This window comes from Pongo pygmaeus, chromosome 20, assembly GCF_028885625.2.
Source record: "Pongo pygmaeus isolate AG05252 chromosome 20, NHGRI_mPonPyg2-v2.0_pri, whole genome shotgun sequence".
Taxonomy (NCBI): domain Eukaryota; kingdom Metazoa; phylum Chordata; class Mammalia; order Primates; family Hominidae; genus Pongo; species Pongo pygmaeus.
In genome coordinates this window covers 14,904,038-14,929,896 of record NC_072393.2, presented here as the reverse complement: position 1 = coordinate 14,929,896, position 25,859 = coordinate 14,904,038, and the positions used below count along the sequence as shown (strand labels likewise).

The following is a 25,859-nucleotide window of genomic DNA, read 5'->3' as shown; positions in this document are numbered from 1 at the left end:
TTTAAATTGGAAAGAAAATGAAAACCAGCTACAATAAAAAGAAAACAAATCACAGAAAAAAAAACTGCAACTAATTAATTTGTTATAACTCATAAACCAGCCTTGTATAGAAAATGTAATCCTGTTAAATTTCTTTGTCTTCCTATACAAGCAAGAACTTAGCTTCTAACTTCAGAGCATTGATTCCATTTCTCTAGAGTTTGTGCATCCCAGAATGGCTATTCCTAGCTTTTCTCTTGAATAAGCTCTTTAAAACTGGAATCTGATGCTTTTGATTATTTCAGGTTGATATATCAGACAGCTGTGAGTGATAGCAACTAATTTACAACAGCTGGGGGATGAGTCCCTACGGAACAATCCATTTGTTCCTTAGGGCAAAGAAATACTTTCTTGACATTAATAAAATTTGATTTTATTTCTCAAGGAAATAGTTCTAGAAAATAAACCAGAAAATGGGATCTGGGTGAGGGATCAACAGCATCCTCTCTGTAGGGATCTACACTTAAATAAATTCAACCTGACTACCAAGCTGGCTGCCATGATCATCTTTGAGCCCGTCAAGAATTAAGCATTACAGCCAGGGGCGGTGGCTCACACCTGTAATCCCAGCACTTTAGGAAGCCGAGGTGGGCAGATCACTAGAGGTCAGGAGTTCCAGACCAGCCTGGCCAACATGGTGAAACCCTATCTCTACTAAAAATACAAAAATTAGCTGGGCGTGGTGGCGGGCACCTGTAATCCCAGCTACTCAGGAGGTTGAGGCAGGAGAGGCGCTTGAAACTGGGAGGCGGAGGATGCAGTGAGCTGAGAATCACACCACTGCACTCCAGCCAGGGTGACAGAGTGAGACTTCGTCTCAAAATATAAAAAAAGAATTAAGCATTACTTTTGCCAAAGAATATGAAGTTCCAGTTAAACAGGAGGAATGAGTTTTCAAGATCTATTGCCTAGCAAGGTGCCAGTAGTTAATAATTCAATGTATATTTGAAAATTGTTTTAAAAAATACATTTTGGCCAGGCACAGTCACTCATGCCTGTATTCCCAGCACTTTGGGAAGCCGAGGTGGGAGGAGGGCTTGAGCTCTGGAGTTGGAGACCAGCCTAGGCAACATGTCAAGACCCCATCTCTACTATATATATATATGAGCCAGGCATGGTGGCATGCCCCTGTAGTCCCAGCTACTCAGGAGGCTGGAGCAGGAGGACCGCTTGATCCCAGGAGTTCGAGGCTGCAGTGAGCTATGATCACATCACTGCACTCCAACTTGGGCAACAGAGCAAGACCCTGTCTCTAAAAATATATATATATTATATATATTTTTTAATATTCTCACTACAACAAAATATGTAAGTATGTGAAGTAATGAATGTGTTAATTCGCTTGGTAAAATCATTCCACATGAAAACATATATCAACACATTACATAGTACCCCATCAATATATACAATTCTTATTTTTTCAATGAAAAATAACAGAAATTGAAAAAATCATGTGGAAGCTGCTCACCCCCATATTTATCATGTGATATTGCAACATGGCTAATGAGAATTGTTATTTTGAACACTTTAAAATGAAGAGGAAGTGATATTCATACTCTGTGTAGCAACATTTGAGGCAGTGGGTGAGCATGACCCAGATAAAGGTTTGAGCAATGCAGTCGATGCTCCTGGAGCTCCACCCAGTTGCTCTTCATGGTTGCATTCATTCATTTACCTGTGAGGTTTGGCTTGCACCCACCCCCAGGGCAGCCACAGCCAATGATTGACTGACATAAGGGCCTTGTATAAGGGCCCTGCCTCAAGATGGATCAACTCCATGGTGCACAGTCCAGAGCTGCCCATGGGATTAGGCTGAGGCTGGACTCTTGCTGAGACTACCTCCTTGTTTAGCTCCTTCCTCTGTCCTATCCTTCTTCTTCAGTTCTCTTCTTCTAGGAGTAACCCCTCTGTAAGAAATCACATGCATTACAACCCCTACCCCCAAAGTCATGGGCATCCCAACCTCTATGCCTCAAAAATCATGTGCATCCCACTGCCTGCACCCAAGAAAAAAAAAATCATGTGCATTTTAACCCTTATCCCTCCAACAAATCAAATGCATCCTAAACCCTGCCCCCCAGCAAATCTTGTGCATTATAAACCTCACCCAAAAGTCATGTGCATTATGAACCCTGCACTCCCCTCAAAATTCGGTAAATTCTCTTTTTTTGGGGGGGAGGGGGCTTGTGTTGCCCAGGCTGGAGTGCAATGGCACAATCTCGGTTCACTGCAACCTCCACCTCCCAGAGTCAAGTGATTCTCCTGCCTCAGCCTCCCGAGTAGCTGGGATTACAGGTGCCTACCACCACGCCCGGCTAATTTTTTGTATTTTTATTAGAGACGGGGTTTCGCCATCTTGCCCAAACTGGTCTTGAACTCCTGACCTCATGATCCACCCACCTTAGCCTCCCAAAGTGCTGGGATTACAGGTGTGAGCCATGGAGCCTGGCCAATTCGGTGCATTCTAATCCTCATCACCCAAACAAATCAAGTGCATCCCAACCCTTACCCCCCACAAATCATGTGCATTACAAACCCTACCCCCAAAAAATCACATGCATCCCACCCTCTATCCCCCCAAAAAATCATGTGCATATCAGTCTCTATCCCCCAAAAATCACATGAATCCCAGCCTCTATCCCCCAAAACATCATAAGCATCCCAACCTCTAACTCCCCAAAAATCATGTGCATTCCAACCTCTATCCCCCTAAAAAATCATGTGCATCCCAGCCTCTATCCCACACCAAAAATAATTTGCATCTCAATCTCTATCCTCACCAAAATCATGAGCATCCCAACCTCTGTCACCCAAGATGAAAAGTTGAGTGTGTGACTAAGTGGATGGATAAGTGCATAAATGGGTTGGTGGATGAAAAGAAGAATAGGTCGGTGAGTGAATGGATGAAAGGTAGATGGCTGGGTGAGTGGACGGATGGATGGATGCATGGATGGATGGATGGATGGATGGATGGATGGATGGATGATGGATGGATGGATGATGGATGGATGATGGATGGATGATGGATGGATGGATGGATGGATGGATGATGGATGGATGATGGATGGATGGTGGATGGATGGATGGATGATGGATGGATGATGGATGGATGATGGATGGATGGATGGATGGATGCATGGATGGATGGATGATGGATGGATGGATGGATGGATGATGGATGGATGGATGATGGATGGATGGATGGATGGATGGATGGATGATGGATGGATGGATGGATGGATGGATGATGGATGGATGGATGGATGGATAAATGGATAGATGCATGGATGGATGCATGGAAGGATGGAAAGGGCTATTCAGGGGCATCTATGAGGTAAACCTGCGAGAAACTCTCAGAGATAACTGAGAACACACTTTTAGATTTCCAGCAAGAAAGCCCCTGGAATATTATACCACAATAACTTGGTTATGAAAAGGAATTATAATCTCATTTGTCATCACAGTTGGAAAACATTTGATTTATTCTCAGGTGCCCCTCTAAGCAATGTGAGGATGGCAGAGAACTAGCAATGGCCTCTGGTTCTCTCATGGGTTCTTTGAATAAATCCTACATCACAATACTCCTGATGGTCCAGAGAACAATACCATGCAAAGCTGGGTTCTCAAACTTAAGCATGTATCAGAATTACCTGGAAGGTCTGTTAAAAAACACTCACTGGGCTCTATCTCAACATTTCTGATTCAGCAGGTCTGGATATGGTCCAAGAATCTGCATTATTTATTTATTTGTTTGTTGGAGATGAAGTCTCACTCTGTCGCCAGGCTGGAGTGTAGTGGTGTGATCTCAGCTCACTGCAACCTCCACCTCCCAGGTTCGAGTGATTCTCCTGCCTCAGCCTCCTGAGTAGCTAGGATTACAGGTGCCCTCCACCACGCCCAGCTAATTTTTGTATTTTTAGTAGAGACAGGGTTTCACCATGTTGGCCAGGATGGTCTCGATCTCTTGACCTTGTGATCCACCCACCTCGACCTCCCAAAATGCTGGGACTACCGGCATGAGCCACCACACCAGGCCCAAGAATCTGCATTTCTAACAAATTCCCAGACAATATTGATGCAACTCATCTGGGGACCACATCTTGAGAACTACTGATGTAGAGAAACATGGACATTGAAACAGGGGCATCAATGACTGTGTTGAAAGTAATTTAGAAGATTCTGAATATGAAGAAGCTTCAAGAACATCTTAACAAATTTAGTTCCCACTGCTAGTTTCTTTTGTATGCATGCAACAGAGCCATGCATGATAAATATTCATTTCTAAATAAATCTATTATAGCTTATTCAAGAATAAAATAAAAATTTAAAGAATAATAAAGCATTGTGTCATAGTTTAATGTTTAGGTGTAGTGGTACATAAAATAATGGTGTACCTTTATTTATTTGTTTATTTATTTATTTATTTATTTATTTATTTTTGAGATGGAGTCTCACTCTGTCACCCAGGCTGGAGTACAGTGGCACCATCTTGGCTCACTGCAACCTCCGCCTCCTGAGTTCAAACGATCCTCCTGCCTCAGCCTCCCGAGTAGCTGGGATTACAAGTGCGCGCCACCATGCCTGGCTAATTTTTTGTACTTTTAGTAGAGATGGGGTTTCGCCATGTTGGCCAGGCTGGTCTCAAACTCCTGGCCTCAAGTGATCCGCCCACCTGAGCCTCCCAAAGTGCTGGGATTATAGGCATGAGCCACCACACCCGGCCAATGGTGTACCTTAAAATTAATAATGCTTTAGATTTGATGAAATAAGATATGAACAGAGAAATGAGAGAAGCTAACTCTATCTTAGAAGCAGGGAAGGGGACAGTGGAGAGTATAAACCAAAAAGTACCTGCGACAGGTCTCAATCAATTTAGAAGCTTATTTTGCTAGGGTTAAGAACGTACCTGGAAGAAACGAACACAGAAAAACATACTATCATCTGTTTGTTTCTCCAAAGACAATTTTGAGGGCTTCAATATTTAAGGGGGAAAAGCAGACTGGAGGGGAAAGCAGGAGAGTTTGGTCACGTTACTAAACCATGTGTTGCCAGAGAAAAAAGGAGCAGGTTGGGGAATAGTCAATGATGTATTCACCTTGTGCTCAGTAAATCAGCACTTTACGTAAGATAAAATGAATATACAGTAGCTACCTGTGAAGATATCTGGCCTTTTATCTGTAGCTGTCTGCTTGACTCCGCTTTCAGCTTAATTTTATTCCTGAATTGGGGTCCTGAGACTTTATTTTCCTTTCACAAGAGTTTATCAAGGAAGGACATGCAAAAGAATGCCACTTGAAGGACGTGGCCAGGAGTAGAGTGGCAAGAAAGAAAGGGCATTCCAGGTGGGGCACGGTGGCTCACGCCTGTAATCCCAGCACTTTGGGAGGCCAAGGAGGGCAGATCGCTGGAGACCAGGAGTTCAAGACCAGCCTGACCAACACGAGGAAACTCCATCTCTACTAAAAATACAAAAATTAGCCAGGCATGGCGGCAGGTGCCTATAGTCCCAGCTACTCAGGAGGCTGAGGCAGGAGAATTGCTTGAACCCGGGGGGCGGAGATTGCAGTGAGCCAAGATCATGTCACTGCACTCCAGCCTGGGTGACAGAGTGAGACTTTGTCTCAAAAACAACAACAAAAAAAAAAAATGGGGCATTCCAGGTTGAGAGAATCACATGTACAAAGGCATGAAAGGCTACAAATAGAATGTGGAGTTCAGGAAAACAGAAAATTTATCAGGGAAGGTGGAAAGGCTGAAGCAGAAGGGTAGGAAATGAGGCTGGAGAAGTGGAGTGGGACCAGAGTGGGGTGAGATTTATGCACCTACTAAGTAAGTGCATTTAGCCTGTGAAATATTCATGGGCAGAGGTGTGATAGGCCCAGAATCATCTTTCAGAAAGCTGTCCTGACTGCATGGTGGAGGATGGGACAGAAGGACAACGAGTTATGAGACTATTGCAGTTATCCCAGATCAGAGATGCCTGCAGAAAAGAGAGGTTGAGTAACTTTCCCAAAGTCACACAGCTAATCAGTGGCAGAGCCAGGATTTGAACCCAGGGATTCTGACTCTGCAGCCAACATTCTGTAATAGCATAACTACTGAGTTAAGCCATTCTTGCATTGTTACAAAGGAATATCCGTGGCTGGATAATTGATAAAGAAGAGTTTTAACTGGCTCGTGGTTCCGCAGGCTTTACAGGAAGCTGACATCTGCTTGGTTTCTGGGAAGGCCTAGGAAGCTTCCAATCATGGTGGAAGTTGAAGGGAAAGTGGGTGTCTCCTGGTGAGGGCAGGAGCAAGAGAGAGGAGGGGAGGAGTCACACACTTTTAAACAACCAGATCTCGTGAGAACTCACTCACTATCATGAGGACAGCACCGAGGAAATGGCACTAAACCAGCCATGAAAAATCCACCCCCATGATCCAATCACCTCCCACCAGGCCCCACCTCCAACACTGGGGATTACATTTCAAGATGAGAGTGAGAGGGAACAACATCCAAACTATGTCAACTACTTTGGCCTGACCATTAGGTAGCACCACCTGTCTCTCTTGATCAACTCTTGCCTCTACAACCCCACCCCTAGACGATCACTAGGGAGAAAGACCAGGAAGCTTCACTGCATGCATGCTGGGACAGTAGGATGTTGAAAGCCCAACAAACCTACTACGTACATTCATGGCCTTGACAATCCCAATAGCCAGCTAATTCCGCCATGCTCCAAACACCCCAGGAAGTCTCTTGATCATCTTTCTTTGCTCACACTCTTTTCTCCAACTGTCTTTATAGGTGACTTCACTTGCTGTCTCCACTTCTTCCCCTCGTGCTTTTTCCTCAGTCCACATAATTCTGGCTTGCACCATTATAACCACAACCTCCACCACCTTCCCTACCATTATTGGCATCACCACCATCTTTACCTCCACTATCAACCTAACCACCACCTCCACTATTTTCACTCCCATCATCATCTCCACTGCTATCACAGCCTTCATCACCATCACAACAATCACCTTCACTACAACTGTCACCATCAGTCACCACCATCTGTGAAAACATCACTGTAATGTTACCACCACCATCGCTACTACCATCACCGTCACTTTCATCACCTTCAGCACCATCACAACCGTCATCATCACCACCACGACCTTTACCACCATTGCTACTGCCACTACCGTGATTACCACCATCACTGCAACCGTTTTATCACCATCATCATCACCACCACAACCATTATCATCATCATCATCATCACCATGTTAGATATGAGTTCTAAATTTATTTTCAAAGAATTAATATGTCAGTATGTTCAATTCTTTGCCTTCTACTTTTAAACTTAACTTCCTCGTAAAGCAACCTTTTTCGATTACCTACTCCACCCTGCCTCATTCTGATCACCCGCTCCACCCTAACTCATTCCGATTACCTGCTACCTGCTCTGCCCTGACTCCTGCCAAAGCACTCACCCCATCATTCTCTTTAAATTAGCCAATCGTAATTAGTTTAGCCTGTGCGGTCTAATCCTAGCCAATAGGGGAACAACACAGCAGCAGGGGCCACATGAGTCAGGGATAAGAACCCCTTCCCCTCCTATGTCCGAATGTGCGTTCGCCATTGTTCCATCTGTAAGGGCGCACCCTTCTATATAGAAGTAACTTGCCTTGCTGAGAATTAAAAGGAAAATTTTATATTCGAGTGCTATTTCTTTCGTGTCACCGAAACTTTATATATAACAACCACCACAACAACCACTATCATCAGCATCAGCATCATCACCACCACCACCACCACCTTCACTACTGTAATTGTTCATGCTAAGAATACAAACAACCTCCTTGCAGCTCTGTCCTGTGGGTGTTTTTCAGTCTTAATTCAGTGTGTTCTCTTTCCTTTACCTCAATAATACCACACTCCATTCATTTCCCACCCCCACCCCTCATCTCTCTGGCCATTCTCATCCTGTCTCCTCTATTAGCTGCATCTCCATTCCTTTACTTTTTTAAATTTTTTTTCTATTGCCTTTGCACAAATTAACATTGCCTGAGTTTTTAAATGAGTTACTCAGGGTTCTTTTTCCACTCTATAATCTCTCCCTAAATGATTTAATCCATGACCGTGTCTTCAGTTGCCACCAGGGCTACTTTCTTGCAGTGGTTTTTTTGTTTGTTTGCTTGTTTGTTCGTTTTTGTTTCTGTTGTTTTTGTTTTGAGACAGAGCTTCACTCTTTTTGCCCAGGCTGGAGTGCAATGGTGCAATCTCAGCTCACTACAACCTCCGCCTCCTGGGTTCAAGCGATTCTCCTGCCTCAGCCTCCCAAGTAGCTGGGACTACAGGCACATGCCACCATGTCCAGCTAATTTTTGTTATTTTTAGTAGAGACAGGGTTTCACCATGTTTGCCAGGCTGGTCTCGAACTCCTGACCTCAGGTGATCTACCCACTTCAGTCTCCCAAAGTGCTGGGATTACAGGCGCGAGCCACCATGCGCAGCCTTCTTGCAGTGTTTTCATAAACAACCTAAACACCTTTATCAGTACCTGGAGATGTTCAAGATCTCAGCTTGGTTTGAACCTGCAGGGTAAAACATACAGCTGGCAATGTCACAGAGCAGTCAAGGCACTCTGGATTTCTAAGTTGGGACAGAGAAAAAGTCAAAAACTGGGGGACTCTAGAGGAAACAAACATGAATATTAAAGTGGAAAGCATCCTAGAAAGCATCAATAGCGCATGCAAACGCCCTGGGGTGGGAAAAAACTTGATGTGTTCAGGAAACAAAGAGACCTCTGTGTCCCATGCACAGGAAGCACAAGGGAGTGTCATAGCAAATTAGGCTGAAGATGTGGATGAAGAAAAACCATGGAGGGGCTGACGGCCATAATCTCTATAATCTCTCCCTAAATGATTTAATCCATGACCGTGTCTTCATTTGCCACCAGGGCTACTTTCTTGCAGTGGTTTTTTTGTTTGTTTGCTTGTTTGTTTGTTCGTTTTTGTTTCTGTTGTATCTAGTGATACAGGAGCTAAAAAGACATTATTCAGGCAACTGATGAGGGTAAGAGAGTCCTCAGTAAGGCTTCCCTGTTAACAAAAAGCAGCCCCAAAATCATTTCTTTTCATCTTTACCTCCACTACCAATATAACCACCACCTTTGCTATTTTCACTCCCATCATCATCACCACTGCTATCACAGCCTTCATCACCATCACTACAACAATCACCTTCACTGCAACTGTCACCTTCAATCACCATCATCACCACCATCTCTGAAAACATCACCATAACATAACCACCACCATCACTACTACCATCACCATCACTTTCATCATCTTCACCATCATCACGACCATCATCATCATCACCATCACCCCTTCCTTCATCGTCACCACCACCACCTATACCTCCACCATCACTCCTGCCACTACCATGATTACTACCATCACCACCACAACCGTTATTATCACCATCATCATCATCACCACCACCACAACAAAGAACAGTCTGCAAAATTGAGCTACAAACATAAATAAGCAAGCTGGAAGTTTGCAAAGGTAAATGCAGCAGCTGTGCCCATAGGAAAAGGCTCCCTGGGGGGCAGGCATGTTCAACATGGAGGTTCCCTCTTCCCTTTTCTTTATCACCATGTGTGCAGTAAAAAAGCAGGCAACATGGTGCCAGCCAGGTAGAGACCGCATCTGCATAGTAAAAGATGAGGATGGGGCAGCCAGCTTCTTTGTGTGCTATGCAAACAGCACACCCAGTCCGACCAATCTCTCGGGCCCTATGTAAATCAGACAGCTCCTCTTCAAGCTCGGCTATAAAACCCCATGCATTTCACCACGAGACCGGAAGACTCACTTGGGAGCCCCTCTCGCTCTGCAGGATAAAGCTTTTCTCCTTTTTCTCTTCTCTTGCCTATTAAACTTCTGCTCTTAAGCTCACTTTTTTTTTTTTTTTTTTTTTTTTTTTTAAGATGAAGTCTCACTTTGTCACCCAGGCTGGAATGCAGTGGCGCAATCTTCGCTCACGGCAACCTCTGCCTCCCAGGTTCAAACAATTCTCCCGCCTCAGCCTTCCGAGTAGCTGGGATTGCAGGCATGCGCCACCATGCCCAGCTAATTTTTGTATTTTTAGTACAGACAGGGTTTCAGCATGTTGGCTTGGCTGGTCTTGAACTCCTGACCTCAGGGGATCCACCCATCTCAGCCTCCCAAAGTGCTGGGATTACAGAGGTGAGCCACCGTGCTCGGCCTTAAATTCACTTCTTGTGCGTCCGCATCCTTGATTTCCTTGGCATGAGAGGATGAACCCCAGACAATGACACTGCTTCAGTAGGAAGTCTGGTGTTTTAAGTCTAATGAAGAGCTTTAGAAGAGTTTTAAGCAGGGGAGGCCAGGTGCAGTGGTTCACACCTGTAATCCCAACACTGAGAGGCTGAGGCAGAAGGATTGCTTGAGCCCAGGAGTTCAAGACAAGCCTGGGCTACAAAGCGAGGCCCTGTCTCTCTTCAAAAAAAAATAATAAAAACTGAAAAAAAAAAGCCAGGCGTGGTGGCATGCAACTGTAGTCCTAATAATTCAGAGGAATGAGGTGGGAGGATCGCTGGAGCCCAGGAGTTTGAGGTAGCAGTGAGCTATGATTGTGCCACGACACTCCAGCCTGGGTAACAGAGCAAGACCCAAATAAATAAATAAATAAATATTTGTTGGAGGCAGGGTAGACTTAGAGACCTTTTCTCCCAAGTCCTGTGACTGGTTAGGGTTGGTCCAAATAACCAAATAATGTATTACCTTCTATGAGACTTTGGGACTCTTAACTTCTTATGGCTCAGCAATCATAACCAGTAAGTATCATCTACTGGGGGAAAAGAAAGATATGTGAAAATGACTCCTCTGGAAACTTCAGATACCAACACAGACGCCCTAAAATCTGGTTTACTCAGCTCAAAACCACAGGCTTATTTAGGATTTATTTTGGCCCCAAAGGCACTTCCTAATCCTCAGGCAATGTGATGCAACTTTCAGGGCATTTCCTCGTTAGGGTTTACCGACTCAATCATCCCAAAGGTGATCAACAATAGCTAGGCAGAAAAGGTACAGCAAATAAACGAAAAGCAGAACCATGAGTCCGATGGCGAAAGAGGGGAAGCAGTTCTCTTTTCTGATAGCAATTTCATGAGTCAGCTGACCTAAGATACATACTTCAATTCTCATGGGATTTCTTGAGCTAGGAAAGGTGGTTGGCTTACGGCACAGTAGAGAGCTTCCAGGGCTGGCTGGCGTGGGATACCCGTACCGCAGAAATGCAGGGACCATTGCTTCTTCCAGGTATGTGTGACTGTAACAATGACTGAGCCTTAACCTATCCCCCAGTCAGGGACCACTTGGTTCAGCAATTGGTTATTTTCTCCTCTTTCTTCTGCTCTGAACACTCTCACCTTTTCCCTTTGGAGTGGATGCTCTCGAATATCCCTAAAATGTTCCTATCCAATCTAGTAGCTTCGTTTTTTGTTTGTTTTGTTTGTTTGTTTTGTTTTGTTTTTTGAGACGGAATCTCCCTCTGTCACCCAGGTTGGAGTGCAGTGGCGCGATCTTGGCTCACTGAAACCTCTGCCTCCCGGGTTCAAGTGATTCTCCTCCCTCAGCTTCCTGAGTAGCTAGGAGTACAGGCACACATCACCACACCTGGCTAATTTTTGTATTTTTAGTAGAGATGGGGTTTCACTATGTTGCCCTGGCTGGTCTCGAACTCCTGACCTCAGGTGATCCACCTGCCTCAGCCTGCCAAAGTGCTAGGATTACAGGCATGAGCCACCGCACTCAGTCTCTAATAGGTTCTTCATCTTCCTCTTGGCAAGTTTTGTTTTCTAATTGATGTCCTCTCCTTCTTGATAACTTCTGCAACCTAGCCCTGCCCTGACTTTTTTCCTTTTTCTCTTGCTATTCTTTCTTCTCCCTCCTTTATCATTTTCCTGTGACAATAAAATAAATGGTAATTTTATTATTAATTTTAGAGGTCATTATATTAAGTGAAATAACTCAGACACCAAAAGACAAATACCTCATGTTCTTGTTTATCAGTGGGAGCTAAATAATGTGGACACATGGACATAGAGAGTAGAATGATAGACAATGAAGACTGGGAAGGCTGAGGGAGTAGAAGGAGAGTGGAAAATAAGAAGTTACCTAATGGTTTCAATGTACATCATTTGGATGGTGGATACTCTAAAAGCCCTGACTTCACCACTATGCAATCTATGCATGTAACAAAATTACACTTGTATCCCACAAATTTATACAAATAAAATAATGATAACCAACATCTTTGAAAACTCACTATGCATCTTACATGTATTAATCTGTTGCATCATCAGTATGCTCATGGGGTATCCTCATCTTACAGATAAGAAAACTGGGGCACAGAGAGGTTATGCTATTTGTCCAACATCACACAGCTAGTAAATAAGAGAGCTGGGATTTGAACCCAAACCGTCTGTCTCCAGATCTTTGCTATAATGCTCCTCCCACAGGATCCTTCCTGGGGTCTTCTGTTTTTCTACTCCCTCTCCCTATAGGAATCTCCGAATTCCATGGCTTCAACCACCACCTCTGTACGGATGAAATCCCATCCATCTTTCCAGCTCCAGATGAATTAACAATATTCATAGTCCCAATATCAATCAAAGCTTACATTTAGTAAGCAGCTACTTTAGCCCGGCATTAGGCTTAAATTGCTTTACATTGTCACACAGCATCTCCACATTACAGAGAAGAAATTGCATCGTAGAGAGGTTCTGTGAATTGCTCAAAACCTCACAGCCATTCCGCTGCAGAGGCAGCTGATAGGCCGTAAATTCTATCAAAATAATACAAGCTACACTTAAATCCTAATGCCATGTCTCCCTCACCTTTGCAACCCCTAGCATAGCATCTTATATATAAGAGGTGTTTCAGTATATGTGGAATCAAATGAGAAAGAAGCCTGCCTTTTTGGAACTGGAGACAGAGTCCTCCACACTTCTGAGGTGGATTATAAGTGAATTTCGGTTATCCAGGAACTTTTAGCGCATATCACCGGATGGTACAGTCAAGGGTGATGATACGAGCATTGGGTCAAGAATTAGGATTCCAGGGTTGGGCATGGAGGCTCATACCTATAATCCCAAAGCTTTGGAAGGCCAAGGTGGGAAGATTGCTTGAGCCAGGAGTTCGAGACCAGACTGAGCAACATAGCAAGACTCTGTCTCCACGAAACATTAACAAAAAAAAATTAGCCAGTCATGGTGGCACACACCTGCAGTCCCAGCTACCCTGGAGGCTGAGGTGGGAGGATCGCTTGAGCTTAGGAGTTCAAGGTTACAATGAGCTGTGATTGCATCACTGCACTCCAGCCTGAGCAACAGAGCTCAAATGATAATATAGGCAGCAAGCCAGAGCAATTAGGCAAAAAGAGAGAAAGAGAAAGCATCCAAATGGGAAAGGAGGAAGTCAAATGGTGACAGAAGCAGCCAGCATCAGTGGAGGACTTCCTGCCTGACATTGTGCTCTACACAGTCCCTCCTTTAGGTCATCTCCAAAACCCCACAAAGTAGGTCATACTGCCGCCCTATTTCACATAAGGAAGCTTAGAGAAGTTAAACAACTTACCCAGATTTGCCCAGCTAGTGTGCCAGCCACTTAACCCCAGGGGACGTGTTTCCTCATCTACAAAATGAGTCAGTGGATGATTTCTAAAGTTTCTTAGAACTCTGGGATTCTGACACACCAATGACTCTTCAGAAACCCTAACTTAAGACCCTTGCCCAAATTAGTGAGTACAGGCTTGCTGGTTAGACTAAAGACTAGTCTTAAGGAAACATGATGGTCCCCCAGACTGCCTGAGTTTTAGGAACAGGGTAACACTATTCAGCCATATGGTTTATCAGTTGGCCCTGTGAGCTAGTCATCATTTGGGCAGGCGTAAGGTTTGTGTGGCTGCTACACATTCATGTTTACACAAAAGAAGAAAGTGCTTCACGCATATAATGCCAACACTTTGGGAGGCCACAGATGGAGGATCACTTGAGGCCAACAGTTCAAGACCAGCTCAGTCAACACAGCAAGACCCAATCTCTACCAAAAAAAAAATTTTTAATTAGCCACAAGTGGTATCTCATGCATGTAGCCCAGGAGTTCAAGGCTACAGTGAGCTATGATTGCACCACTGCACTCCAACCGGGGCAACAGAAAAAGAACCTGACTCAAAAAAATAAAAATAAAAATAAAAAATGTAGGAGAAAGGGGACTTTAAAGGAAACATCAGCCTGACATTAAGCCCAGCTGAGAATATTCAAAATGTTCTATGAATGCAATTGCATAAGTAACTGATCACAAACCGGACCTGGCATCTTCTTGGGGGAAGGGTGAGAATTATGGGAAGAAAAATAACAGTCCCCACAGAGACATCCACATCCTAATCCCTGGAACCTGTTAATATCTTACCTTACATGGTAAAAGAAACTTTGCAAATGTTGATTAAGCTAAGAATCGTAATATGGGGGTAGTACCCTGAATTTTCCAGGGGGCCTAATATAATAATCACAAAGATCCTCTTAAGAGGGAGGTGGAAGATCAAGAAGACGAGAAGATTCTGTGCTGCTGGATTTAAAGAAGGAGGAAGGGTCCATGAGCCAAGAAATGCAGGCAGCTTCTAGAAGCTGGAAAAGGCAAGGAAACAGATTCTCCCCTAGAGCCTCCAAAAGAAACCAGCCCTACTAACATTCTTGATTTTAGCCTATAGAGGCTGATTTAAGACTTCTGACCTCCAGACCTGTAAGAGAATGAATCAGTGTTGCTTTAAGCCACCACATTCATGGAATTTGTGACAGCAGCAATTGGAAACTCAGGAGAGGGATCCAGAAAAATTTAGATTGCTCCCATTACCGCTCTTGAAGAGTCACACAGTTAGCCCCCAGGGCCTCTTCTCCAAAATCCTACAATTGATCTGCACTGCCCTAAATGACCAAGTCACATATCACTCTCTACTGGACTTTGAGGCTCCAGTCAGATCTGGTGAGTGGCATCTGCTGGGGGAAAAAGGACAAGTCACTGTCACAATAAACATGCCAACCTACAGTGTCTACAATCTGAACAGCACTTCCATGCATGTAGTGCCCTGTGGGATTTCTGAAGGAGAGGCTATGTGGTGTAAGGGGTTATCAGCTAGAACCCAGAAACCGTGTTTAACCTCAGCTCTGCCACTGACTAGCCCCAGTGAATGGAGCAAGTTACTTACCCTCTCTGTGCCTCCATTTCTTAATCTGAAAAACAGAGATGATGCTAATAGCACTTTCCTGCTAAAGTCGTTGCAAAGCTGAAGTGACAGGAAAAAAGCAGTCCATCTGTCCAGCATCTTTAGGTCTTTGCAGAAGCAGGAACATGACTGATGACACCACCTGATGTTGGAAAGGCATGGGGAAGAGCAAAGGGCTCTTTACCAGCCACAATAGAGCCAGCCTGAGCAGACTATTTTCCAAAAAGGTGGAAATAATATCCCCCATCAAAAATGTGTTTCTAGAATCTTGCTGGTCTCTCATAAGGAGGAAGAATTTGATTCTTCTCCACTTGAATCTGAATGAGCTTGTAACTTGCTTGTAACCAAGGGAATATGATGGAAGTAGAGCCAGGTGACTTTCAGGGATGAGTGTCAAGAGGAAATGCAGCCTCATCGGCTGGGGCAGTCATGCTTAGAGCTTAGATGTTCCATTAAAGCAGTTTGCTTCAGGTCTCCATGTTTGAAGGAAGCCCAAACAAGCCCAACACCCTGAGACAACAGGTGAAAGGACAATGCCCAGCTAGTTCTCAGCTGTTGCAGCCCCATCCACTAACTGACTACAATCATATGAGACCATCAAGCTAGAACCTCCCAGCTGAGCCCTTCCCAGATTCTTGACCCACAGAAACCAAGAGTGATAACAAAACAAACATTTTTTTTCTTAGATTCAAGATGTACATGTGCTTGTATGTTACATGGATATTACATGCATAATGGTGGAGACTGGGTTTCTGATGTACCCATCACCCAAATATTAAACATTGTACCCAATAGGTAATTTTTCAACCATCACCACCCCACATCCTCCCCTTTTTTACTGGCTTAAAACAACATTTTTGTTGAGTGTGGAGATCTCTTAAAGAACTAAAAATAGAACTACTGTTGGACCCAGAAATCCCACTACTGGGTATCTACCCAAAAAAATAATAATAGTCATTGGGCTGGGCAGGGTGGCTCATGCCCGTAATCCCAGCACTTTGGGAGGCTGAGGTGGGTGGATCACTTGAGGTCAGGAGCTCAAGACCAGCCTAGCCAACATGGTGAAACCCCCCTCTCTACTAAAAGTACAAAAATTAGCCAGGTGTGGTAGCGAGTGCCTGTAATCCAAGCTACTCGGGAGGCTAAGGCAGGAGAATCGATTGAACCTGGGAGGTGGAGGTTGTGGTGAGCCAAGATCGCGCCACGGCACTCCCGCCTGAGTGACAGAAAGAGACTCTGTCTGAAAAAAAGAAAAAAAAGTAATCATTATATCAAAGAGACACCTGCCCTCATATGTCTATGGCAGCACTATTCACAATAGCCAAGTCATGGCTATTGCAAAGTCCCCAGCGTCTATTGTCTCCATCTTCATGTCCAGGTCTGCCCACTGTTTAGCTCCCACATATAAGTGAGAACATACAATATTTGATTTTCTGCTTCTGAGTGAGTTCACTTAGGATAATGGCCTCCAGCTCCATCCATGTTGCTGCTAAGGGCATGATTTCATTCTTTCTTATGGCTGCATAGTATTCCATGGTGCATATATGGCATATTTTCTTTATCTAGTCAGCTGTTGGTGGACACTTAGGTTGGCTCCGTGACTTGCCTATTGTGAATAATGCTGCTGTAAACACATGAGTGCAGGTGTCTTTTTTATATAATGATTTCTTTTCCTTTGGGTAGATATCCAGTAGTGGGATTGCTGGGTCCAACAGTGGTCCTATTTTTAGTTATTTGAGAGATCTCCATACTCAACAAAAATGTTGTTTTAAGCCACTACATTTTTGTAATTTGTTACACAGTGATAGATAACTGATACACAGTCCTTGGGGCATTTCTTGGAATCATTCCTCAATTGTTTCATGTCTCTCCCTTCTGTTTCCCATCTATTCCAGGCCTCTGCTTTCTGCTGAGCCTCTTTGGAGCTGTGACTCAGAAAACCAAAAGTGAGTGCTCAGAGCCAGAATAGAGAACGTGTGGACCAAGGGCTGGACCTGGAGCCACTCATGTTCTCCAGTGGGCTGAAGAAAAGTGCCTGTTCTGAGAGCAATATTTGGGAAGTCTTGCTCCTGTGTTTCATTATTTGTTTGCTTAATTCATCATTATATCAAATATGGATAGCCTTTTATTTATCTTTTTGTTTGATTTTTAATTTGTCTGTTTTTGCTAACCACAATGAGTACAACATGGAGATAGAACAGAAAATAAAACACACAAAGTCTCATGAAGCAGACATTCTAGTGGGGAGAGACAAAGGAATGGTAATCATTATCATTCTGATTATAAACAAGCCAACAAATAATGAACAAGGTCATTTCTGTTTAATGTTACTCCCCTGGGACTCTCTCTCTAGATTCACAAGTACCTCTTGAATCTAAGAGAAAAAAAAGTTTGTCTGGTTATCACTCTTGGTTTCTGTGGGTTAAGAATCTGGGAAGGGCTCAGGTCTAGGGTGGAACCTGAGAGTCTCTTTTTTTCTTCTTCTTCTTCTTCTTTTTTTGAGACAGAGTCTCACTCTGTCACCCAGGCTGGAGTGCAGTGGTGCCATCTCGACTCACTGCAACCTCCACCTCCTGGGTTCAAGCGAATCTCATGCCTCAGCCTCCCGAGTACCTGGGACTAAAGACACACGCCACACTGGGCTAATTTTTGCATTTTTTGTAGAGACTGGGTTTCACCATGACACCCATGCTGGTCTCCAACTCCTGGCCTCAAACCGTCTGCCCACCTCAACCTCCCAAATTGCTGGGATTACAGGCATGAGCCACCATGCCCAGCCTGGAGTCAGTGTTTAGTGGGTACAGAGTTTCAGTTTTACAAGGTGAAAACAGTTACGGAGATGGTTCCACAACATTATGAATGTATTAAATTCCATTGAACTGTACACTTAGTAATGGCTAAGATGGTAAATTTCTTTTTTTTTTTTTTTATTATACTTTAAGTTCTAGGGTACATGTGCACAACGTGCAGGTTTGTTACATAGGTATACATGTGCCATATTGGTTTGCTGCACCCATCAACTCGATATTTACATTAGGTATTTCTCCTAATGCTATCCCTCCCCATGCTCCCCACCCCCTGGACAGGCCCCAGTGTGTATGTTCCCTGCCCTGTGTCCAAGTGTTCTCATTGTTCAACTCCCAACTATGAGTGAGAACATGCGGTGTTTGGTTTTCTGTCCTTCTGATAGTTTGCTGAGAATGATGGTTTCCAGCTTCATCTATGTCCCTGCAAAGGACATGAACTCATCATTTTTTATGGCTGCATAGTATTCCCTGGTGTATACGTGCCACATTTTCTTAATCCAGTCTATCATTGATGGACATTTGGGTTGTTTCCAAGTCTTTGCTATTGTGAGTACTGCTGCACTAAGATGGTAAATTTCATATTATGTGCATGTTACTATAATTTAAAAAAAAAAAACAGAAGAGAAGACATTCATGGAAAAGAAGACATTCATGAGCAAGGTAGATTTTACTGGCCCATTCACAGGAAGGATGGAAGGATATTTGCATTACAGGGCATGCCACATTTCACTCCAAAAAATTTCCATCTGCTCCAAGTCTTACTTCATAGCCACCAGCAGCCACATTTCCTCTCTGCCGAGACTCCCCCAGACAACCGCAAGTCCCATTCCCAGAGTTCTGGAGGCCATAAGCAGCCTGACTGAGGTCGCCATGTTGGAAGGAAGCCCAAACTAGCCCACACCCTGACACTACATGAAAGGACAACCTGCGCCCACACTACTCCAGTACGACCTCATCTTAACTTGATTACATCTGTACAGACCCTGTTTCCAAATAAAGTCACATCCTGAGGTTCTGGGTGGACAAGAATTTTAGGAGGACACTATTTAAACCAGTATACTCAGTATGGTAAGGTATTAAGTGCTGGAAAAGATTAAGAGTAGACTTTCAGAGCTCACTTTGAACTAAGCAGAACCTGAACAGGAAGGGAAGGGATAGGAAAGAAATGAGTGGCAGAGGGTACCACCTCTCCCTGTCCCCCCAGGAGAATTGTGCATACTTAGTGGGTGACTATTTTGCTCCACTAAGTACAATACCACCTCTTCTATATACAAATGGCCAACAGGCCAGGCACAGTGGCTCATGCCTGTAATCCCAGCACTCTGGGAGGCCAAGGCAGGTGGATCACTTGAAGTCAGGAGTTCGAGACCAGCCTGGCCAACATGGTGAAACTCCGTCTCTACCAAAAATACAAAAATTAGCCAGGTGTGATGGTGCACATCTGTAACCCTAGCTACTCGGGAGGCTGAGACAGGAGAATCGCTTGAACTCAGGAGGTAGAGGCTGCAGTGAGCCGAGATCACACCACTGCACTCCAGCCTGGGCAACAGAGCGAGACTCTGTCTTTAAAAAAAAAAAAAAGGCCAAGAAACATGAAAAAATGCTCAACATCACTAATTATAAGGGAAATGCAAATCTAAATCACAATGCAATACCACCTTACTCCTGCAAGAATGGCCATAATCAAAAAATAATAGATGTTGGCTTGGATGTAGTGAAAAGGGAACACTTTACACTGTTGGTAGGAATTAAAACTAGTACAATCACTATGGAAAACATTGTGGAGATTCCCTAAAGAACTAAAAGTAGCTCTACCACTTGACCCAGCAATCCCACTACTGGGTATCTACCCAGAGGAAAAGAAGTATTATACAAAAAACATACTTGCACAAGCATGTTTATAGCAGTACAAATCACAATTGCAAAAATATGGAACCAGCTCATGGAACCAGCTCAAATGCCCATCAATCAACAAGTGGATAAAGAAAACACTATATATATATGTGTGTGTGTGTGTGTGTATGCAATATATATGTATAAATATATAATTTATATCTTATAATATATTATTATATATTGTTATATATTATATTACAATATACAAATTATATAACATATAATTTTATTTTTATCCAAAAATAAAATTCCAAAGGCTAGGCATGGTGACTCACACCTGTAATCCCAGTGCTTTGGGAGGCCAAGGCAGGTGGATCACTTGAGCCCAGGAGTTAGAGACCAGCCTAGGCAACATAGCAAGACCCCCATCTCTACAAAAAAATTTTTTTAATTAGCTGGGCATTTTGGCACATGCCTGTAATCTCAACTACTCAGAAGGCTGAGGCAGGAGGATCGCTTGAGCCCAGGAGATTGAGGCTGCAGTGAGCTATGATCTGCCACTGCATGCCAGCCTGGACAATAGAGTGAGACCTTATCTCTTAAAAAATAAAATAAAACAAAATCCAAAATGCATTAAGACTTGCGTGCATGGTCAATTGCACCCTTGTTTCAGTAGCATATTTGGGACTATCCATCCCCAGGATGGAATACTGCAATGCCTTTTAAAATAACGAGGTTGCAGCTGGGCGCAGTAGCTCACGCCTGTAATCCCAGCACTTTGGGAGGCCGAGGAGGGTGGATCACGAGGTCAGGAGATCAAGACCATCATGGCTAACACCGTGAAACCCCCGCCTCTACTAAAAATACAAAAATTAGCTGGGCATGGTGGCGGGCGCCTGTAGTCTCAGCTACTCAGGAGGCTGAGGCAGGAGAATGGCATGAACCCGGAAGGTGGAGCTTGCAGTGAGCCGATATCACGCCACTGCACTCCAGCCTGGGCAACAGAGCAAGACTATGTCTCAAAAAAAAAAAAAAAAAGAGGTTGCTCCACATGTGAAGCTGTGGAAAAAATTCTCAGGCAAAATTTTACATGAAAACCAAAGAACAGAGCAGTATGTGTAATATGTTCCTATAATGTAAAGAAAAATGATGCACATATGTGTGTATATGGATTGGTATTTTTCTGAAAAGTATACAATAAGAAGTGGGCAGCTCAGAATCTGGGGTAATAAGAGACTTATTGTTGGATTTTTTTTCAATTCTGTGAATTTATCATTTTCATAGTAATGAAGCCTAAAGAAAAAATACCTTAACATATACCACGATCAGAATCTCCCTCCCATGGTACCCTACAAATTCAAATTTTTTTGTCTGTTTGTTTTAGAGACAGAGCCTCACTCTGTCACCCAGGCTGCAGTGTAATGACATGACCACGACTCATTGCAGCCTCAAACTCCTGGGCTCAAGCAATCCTCCCGCTTCGGCCTCCAGAGTAGCTGGGACTACAGGCACATGCCACCATGCCTGGCTAATTTTTTTAATTATTTTTTATAGCAATAGTGTCTTGCTATGTTACCCAGGCTGCTCTCCAACTCCTAGCTTCAAGGAATCCTCCTACCTGGGCCTCCCAAAGCACTGGAATTACAGATGTCAACAGGCGTGCTCACCATGCCTTTCACCATGGTGAGATCACAATGGCGCGATCTCGGCTCACTGCAACCTCCGCCTCCCGGATCCAAGCGATTCTCCTGCCTCAGCCCCCTGAGTAGCTGGGATTACAGACATGTACCACTACACCTGGCTAATTTTGTATTTTTAGTAGACAGAGTTTCACCATGTTGGTCAGGCTGGTCTGGAACTCCTGACCTCAGGTGATCCACCCGCCTCAGCCTCCCAAAGTGCTGGAATTACAGGCACCTGCCACCACACCCGGCTAATTTTTGTATTTTTTAGTAGAGATGGGGTTTCACCATGTGAAAATCCTCACCAGGCGGACTGAGCCACCATGCCTGGCCACTCTAATTTTTTAATGTGCTTAGATCTCACAAGAGGAAAAGGCACAGGCTTCCTCAGCCTTGAGAGGCCCTGCCCAGAGGCGAGGTCTCATTATTATTATTATTTACATATATAATATGTCAGGGGAGTTGGGGGCTGGGGGAGGGATAGCATTAGGAGAAATACCTAACGTAAATGGGTGCAGCAAACCAACGTGGCACATGTATACCTATGTAACAAATATATATATTTGTTTTGAAACGGAGTCTCCCTCTGTCACCCAGGCTGGAGTGCAGAGGCATGATCTCAGCTCACTGCAATCTCCGCCTCATGGGTTCAAGCAATTCTTCTGCCTCAGCCTCCGGAGTAGCTAGGATTATAGGCATGCGCCACCACACCTGGCTATTTTTCGTATTTGTAGTAGAGATGGGGTTTCAGCATGTTGGCCAGGCTGCTCTTGAACTCCTGACCTCAGGTGATCAAGAGGCAGGGCCTAGTTATAACAGGAGAGTTTGTGACCCCAGTCCATTTAACCTGCCTCTCTTCTCCCTGCAGCTTCCTGTGCTAAGTGCCCCCCAAATGCTTCCTGTGTCAATAACACTCACTGCACCTGCAACCATGGATATACTTCTGGATCTGGGCAGAAACTATTCACATTCCCCTTGGAGACATGTAACGGTAAAGAAGTATTATTTTTTTATTATTATTTTATTATGATTATTATTAGAGACAGGGTCTTGCTCTATTGCCCAGGCTGGACTGCTGTGGCATGATCAAAGCTCACTGCAAGCTGGACACAGTGGCTCAAGCCTGTAATCCCAGCACTTGGGGAGGCCGAGGCGGGCAGATCACTTGAGGTCAGGAGTTCGAGACCAGTCTGGCCAAAATGACAAAACCCCATCTCTACTAAAAATACAAAAATTTGCCCGGCATGGTGTGGGGCGCCTATAATCTCAGCTACTCAAGAGGCTGAGGCATGAGAATAGCTTGAACCTGGGAGGCAGAGATTGCAGTGAGCCGAGATTGCACCACTGCACTCTAGCCTGGGCAACAGATCGAGACTCTGATCAAAATAAATAAAAACACTCACTGCAGCCTCCAACTCCTGGGATCAAACCTCTCAAGTAGCTGCAACTACAGGCGTGCCACCATGCCCAGCTAATTTTTTTCTTTGTTTGTTTGTTTGTTTGTTTGTTTTGTAGAGATGGGTTATTACTCTATTGTCCAGGCTGGTCTCAAACTCCTGAGCTCAAGCAATCCTCCTGCCTCAGCCTCCCAAAGTGCTGGGATTATAGGCGTGAACCCTGCACCTGGCCAGGGATAATTTGCAAGTTATCCAGAAGCAGGAGCAAAAGGGAGGCAAAATGGAGGCTGTTTTGGAAACTTGGCCGTTCATTTAAGATAGTTTCTTGTTTCAGCCAGGCATGGTGGCTCATGCCTGTAATCCCAGTTCTTTGGGAAGCCAAGGCAGGTGGATCACCTGAGGTCAGCAGTTTGAGACCAGCCTGGCCAACATAGTGAAACCCCGTGTCTAAACTAAAAATACAAAAATCAGCCGGGCGTGGTGGTGCATGCCTGTAATCCCAGTTACTCGGGAGGCTGAGACAGGAGAATCGCTTGAACTCAGGAGGCAGAAGTTGCAGTGAGCCCAGATCCTGCCATTGCACTCCAGCATGGATGACAGAGCGAGAACTCCATCTCAAAAAGAAAAGATAGTTTCTTGTTTCATTTCGTGGCTTCCCTTTCAGTGTTTCCTGGGATCCCCTCCCAAATAAAGTACTTATACTTATATTCTCGTCTCATTGTCTGCTTCCTGGAGAACCCCACCAAAGTCAATGAAGAAAGCGAAAAACCAAGATAACCATTACCTAAACTGATTTGTCTCAGAAAGCCAGGACAGACCATAGGGGAAAGAGCACAATTCCTGACACATAGTAGATGCTCAATAAATCTTTGCTGAATGAATGACCCAATTGCTTCTTTGTGTTCCAGATATTAATGAATGTAAACCACCCCATAGTATATATTGTGGATTAAACGCTGCGTGTCACAATGTCGAAGGAAGTTTCTACTGTCGCTGTGTCCCAGGATATAGACTCCGTTCTCGGAATGAACAATTCAATAATTCCAATGAGAACACCTGTCAGGGTAAGAACTTTTTTGTCCTCCTTCCTTCCTTCCTCTGTTGTTGTTTTTTTGTTTGTTTGTTTTGTTTTGAGACAGAGTCTCGCTTTGTAGTCCAGGCTGGAGTGCAGTGGCTGAAACCTCCACTTCCCGGGCTCAAGCGATTCTCCTGTCTCAGCCTCCCAAGTAGCTGAGATTACAGACGTGCACCACGACGCCCAGCTAGTTTTTCTTGATCCACGAGCCTCATCCTCCCAAAGTGCTGGGACTTCTTACAGGCGGCAGTCCTTCCTCATTTTTTATTGAATCTAACATCAGAAAAGACATATTTGTTGTGGGACCAGGATGTGGTTTTTGTTTTCTGCAGGGAACTACAAGGAAAGAAGGAAGTTCAAGTTGAGGGAAATAAGGGGGTGAGAAAGGGAACTTTAGTTTGGAGATGAAGGATGTGATAAGGTGGTGATTGAGACCACATTCTTTGAATTGCAAGGAAGAGAAACTCACTCAGGCTAACAGGCAGAAAAATGGGTTTATGAAAAGGATGCATGGCCATGCCCTGCAAGGACAGGAATGCAGCTGGGCTTCTAGAATTAACTAAAACTGGGAACTCGACACCTCCAGGGTGCATCTCCTAGTCCCTGTCTCTAAGCGTCTTTGGGTCTGCTCCTTCCTTCTCTTTCATTGCAGGCTGGCTTTCTCTGCTTCCTAGACCACAGGACAGAAAATATGACCACTGGCTGGGAGGGGTGGCTCACGCCTGTAATCCCAGTACTTTGGGAGGCCAAGGCGGGCAGATCACTCGACACTGGGAGTTCAAGACCAGCATGGCCAAGATGGCGAAACCCCATTTCTACTAAAAATACAAAAATTAGCTGGGTGTGGTGGCAGGTGCCTGTAATCCCAGCTATTCAGGAGGGTGAAGCACAAGAATTGCTTGATCCTGGGAAGCGGAGGTGGCAGTGAGACAAGATCACGCCACTGCACCCCAGCCTGGGTGACAGAGCGAAACTCTGTCTTTAAAAAAAAAAAAAAGGAAATATGACACCAACCGCTCCAGATCTTACCATTTTTTTTGCCCCAACCAACCAAAGAGAGATCAGTTGATTCTCTCTCTGAGACCCCATTGCAAATCTTTGGGAATGAATACATTGGCCCAGTTTGAGCCCCATGTGCACCCGTGGATCCGTGTCCAGGGAGAGATGTTATGTCGTATAAACATGACCACTCCCATGGAAAACATGGATGGGAAAGTCTATATGAGAAAAGAGATGAGACTTGGTAGACCACCCATGAGGTATTGGATACTGTTGGGATAATAAAACAGAAACTTTTTTTTTTATTTTTCAGAGATAGGGTCTCACTCTGTCACCCACGCTGGAGTGCAGTGGCACCATCATTGCTCACTGCAGCCTTGAACTTCTAGGCTCAATCCTCCCACCTCAGCCTCCTGAGTGGCTGAGATTATAGGTATGAGCCACCACACCTGGCTAATTTCTTCATTTTTTGTAGAGATGGGGTTCTCACTATGTCGCCCAGGCCGGTCTCAAACCCCTGGTCTCAAGCGATCCTCCTGCCTTGGCCTCCCAAAGTGCTGGGATTATAGGCATAAGCCACAGCACTCAGCCGTAAATCTGTCTTTTACTAAGCAATGTGCACCTCTATTGACAGTGTAGAAGCAGACTGTGATTCTACCTGGGTTCTGATGTTAATCTCTTAAATTCGCCTTATTTTACAAAAAAGGAAAATGCCTTTGGTTGTTTTCCTAAT

General features: G+C 44.4%; 1 protein-coding gene across 7 annotated transcripts in view; it reads left to right on the top strand.

Annotated features, from left to right (window-relative positions):
• Positions 1-25,859, top strand: part of ADGRE3 (adhesion G protein-coupled receptor E3) — a 71,660-nt gene that overhangs the window by 4,771 nt on the left and 41,030 nt on the right. For 2 of the 7 annotated variants that reach the window (XM_063658732.1, XM_054461773.2), the window contains 3 exons: positions 17,226-17,276; positions 22,524-22,646; positions 23,961-24,116. In XM_063658732.1, coding sequence (XP_063514802.1) covers positions 24,021-24,116 — 96 coding nt within the window. In that variant the 5' untranslated portion in view covers positions 17,226-17,276; positions 22,524-22,646; positions 23,961-24,020. Of the gene's footprint in view, positions 1-17,225; positions 17,277-20,272; positions 21,657-22,523; positions 22,647-23,960; positions 24,117-25,859 lie in introns of those variants that run through there. The other 5 variants (XM_063658734.1, XM_063658735.1, XM_063658733.1 and 2 more) reach the window with 4 other exon arrangements.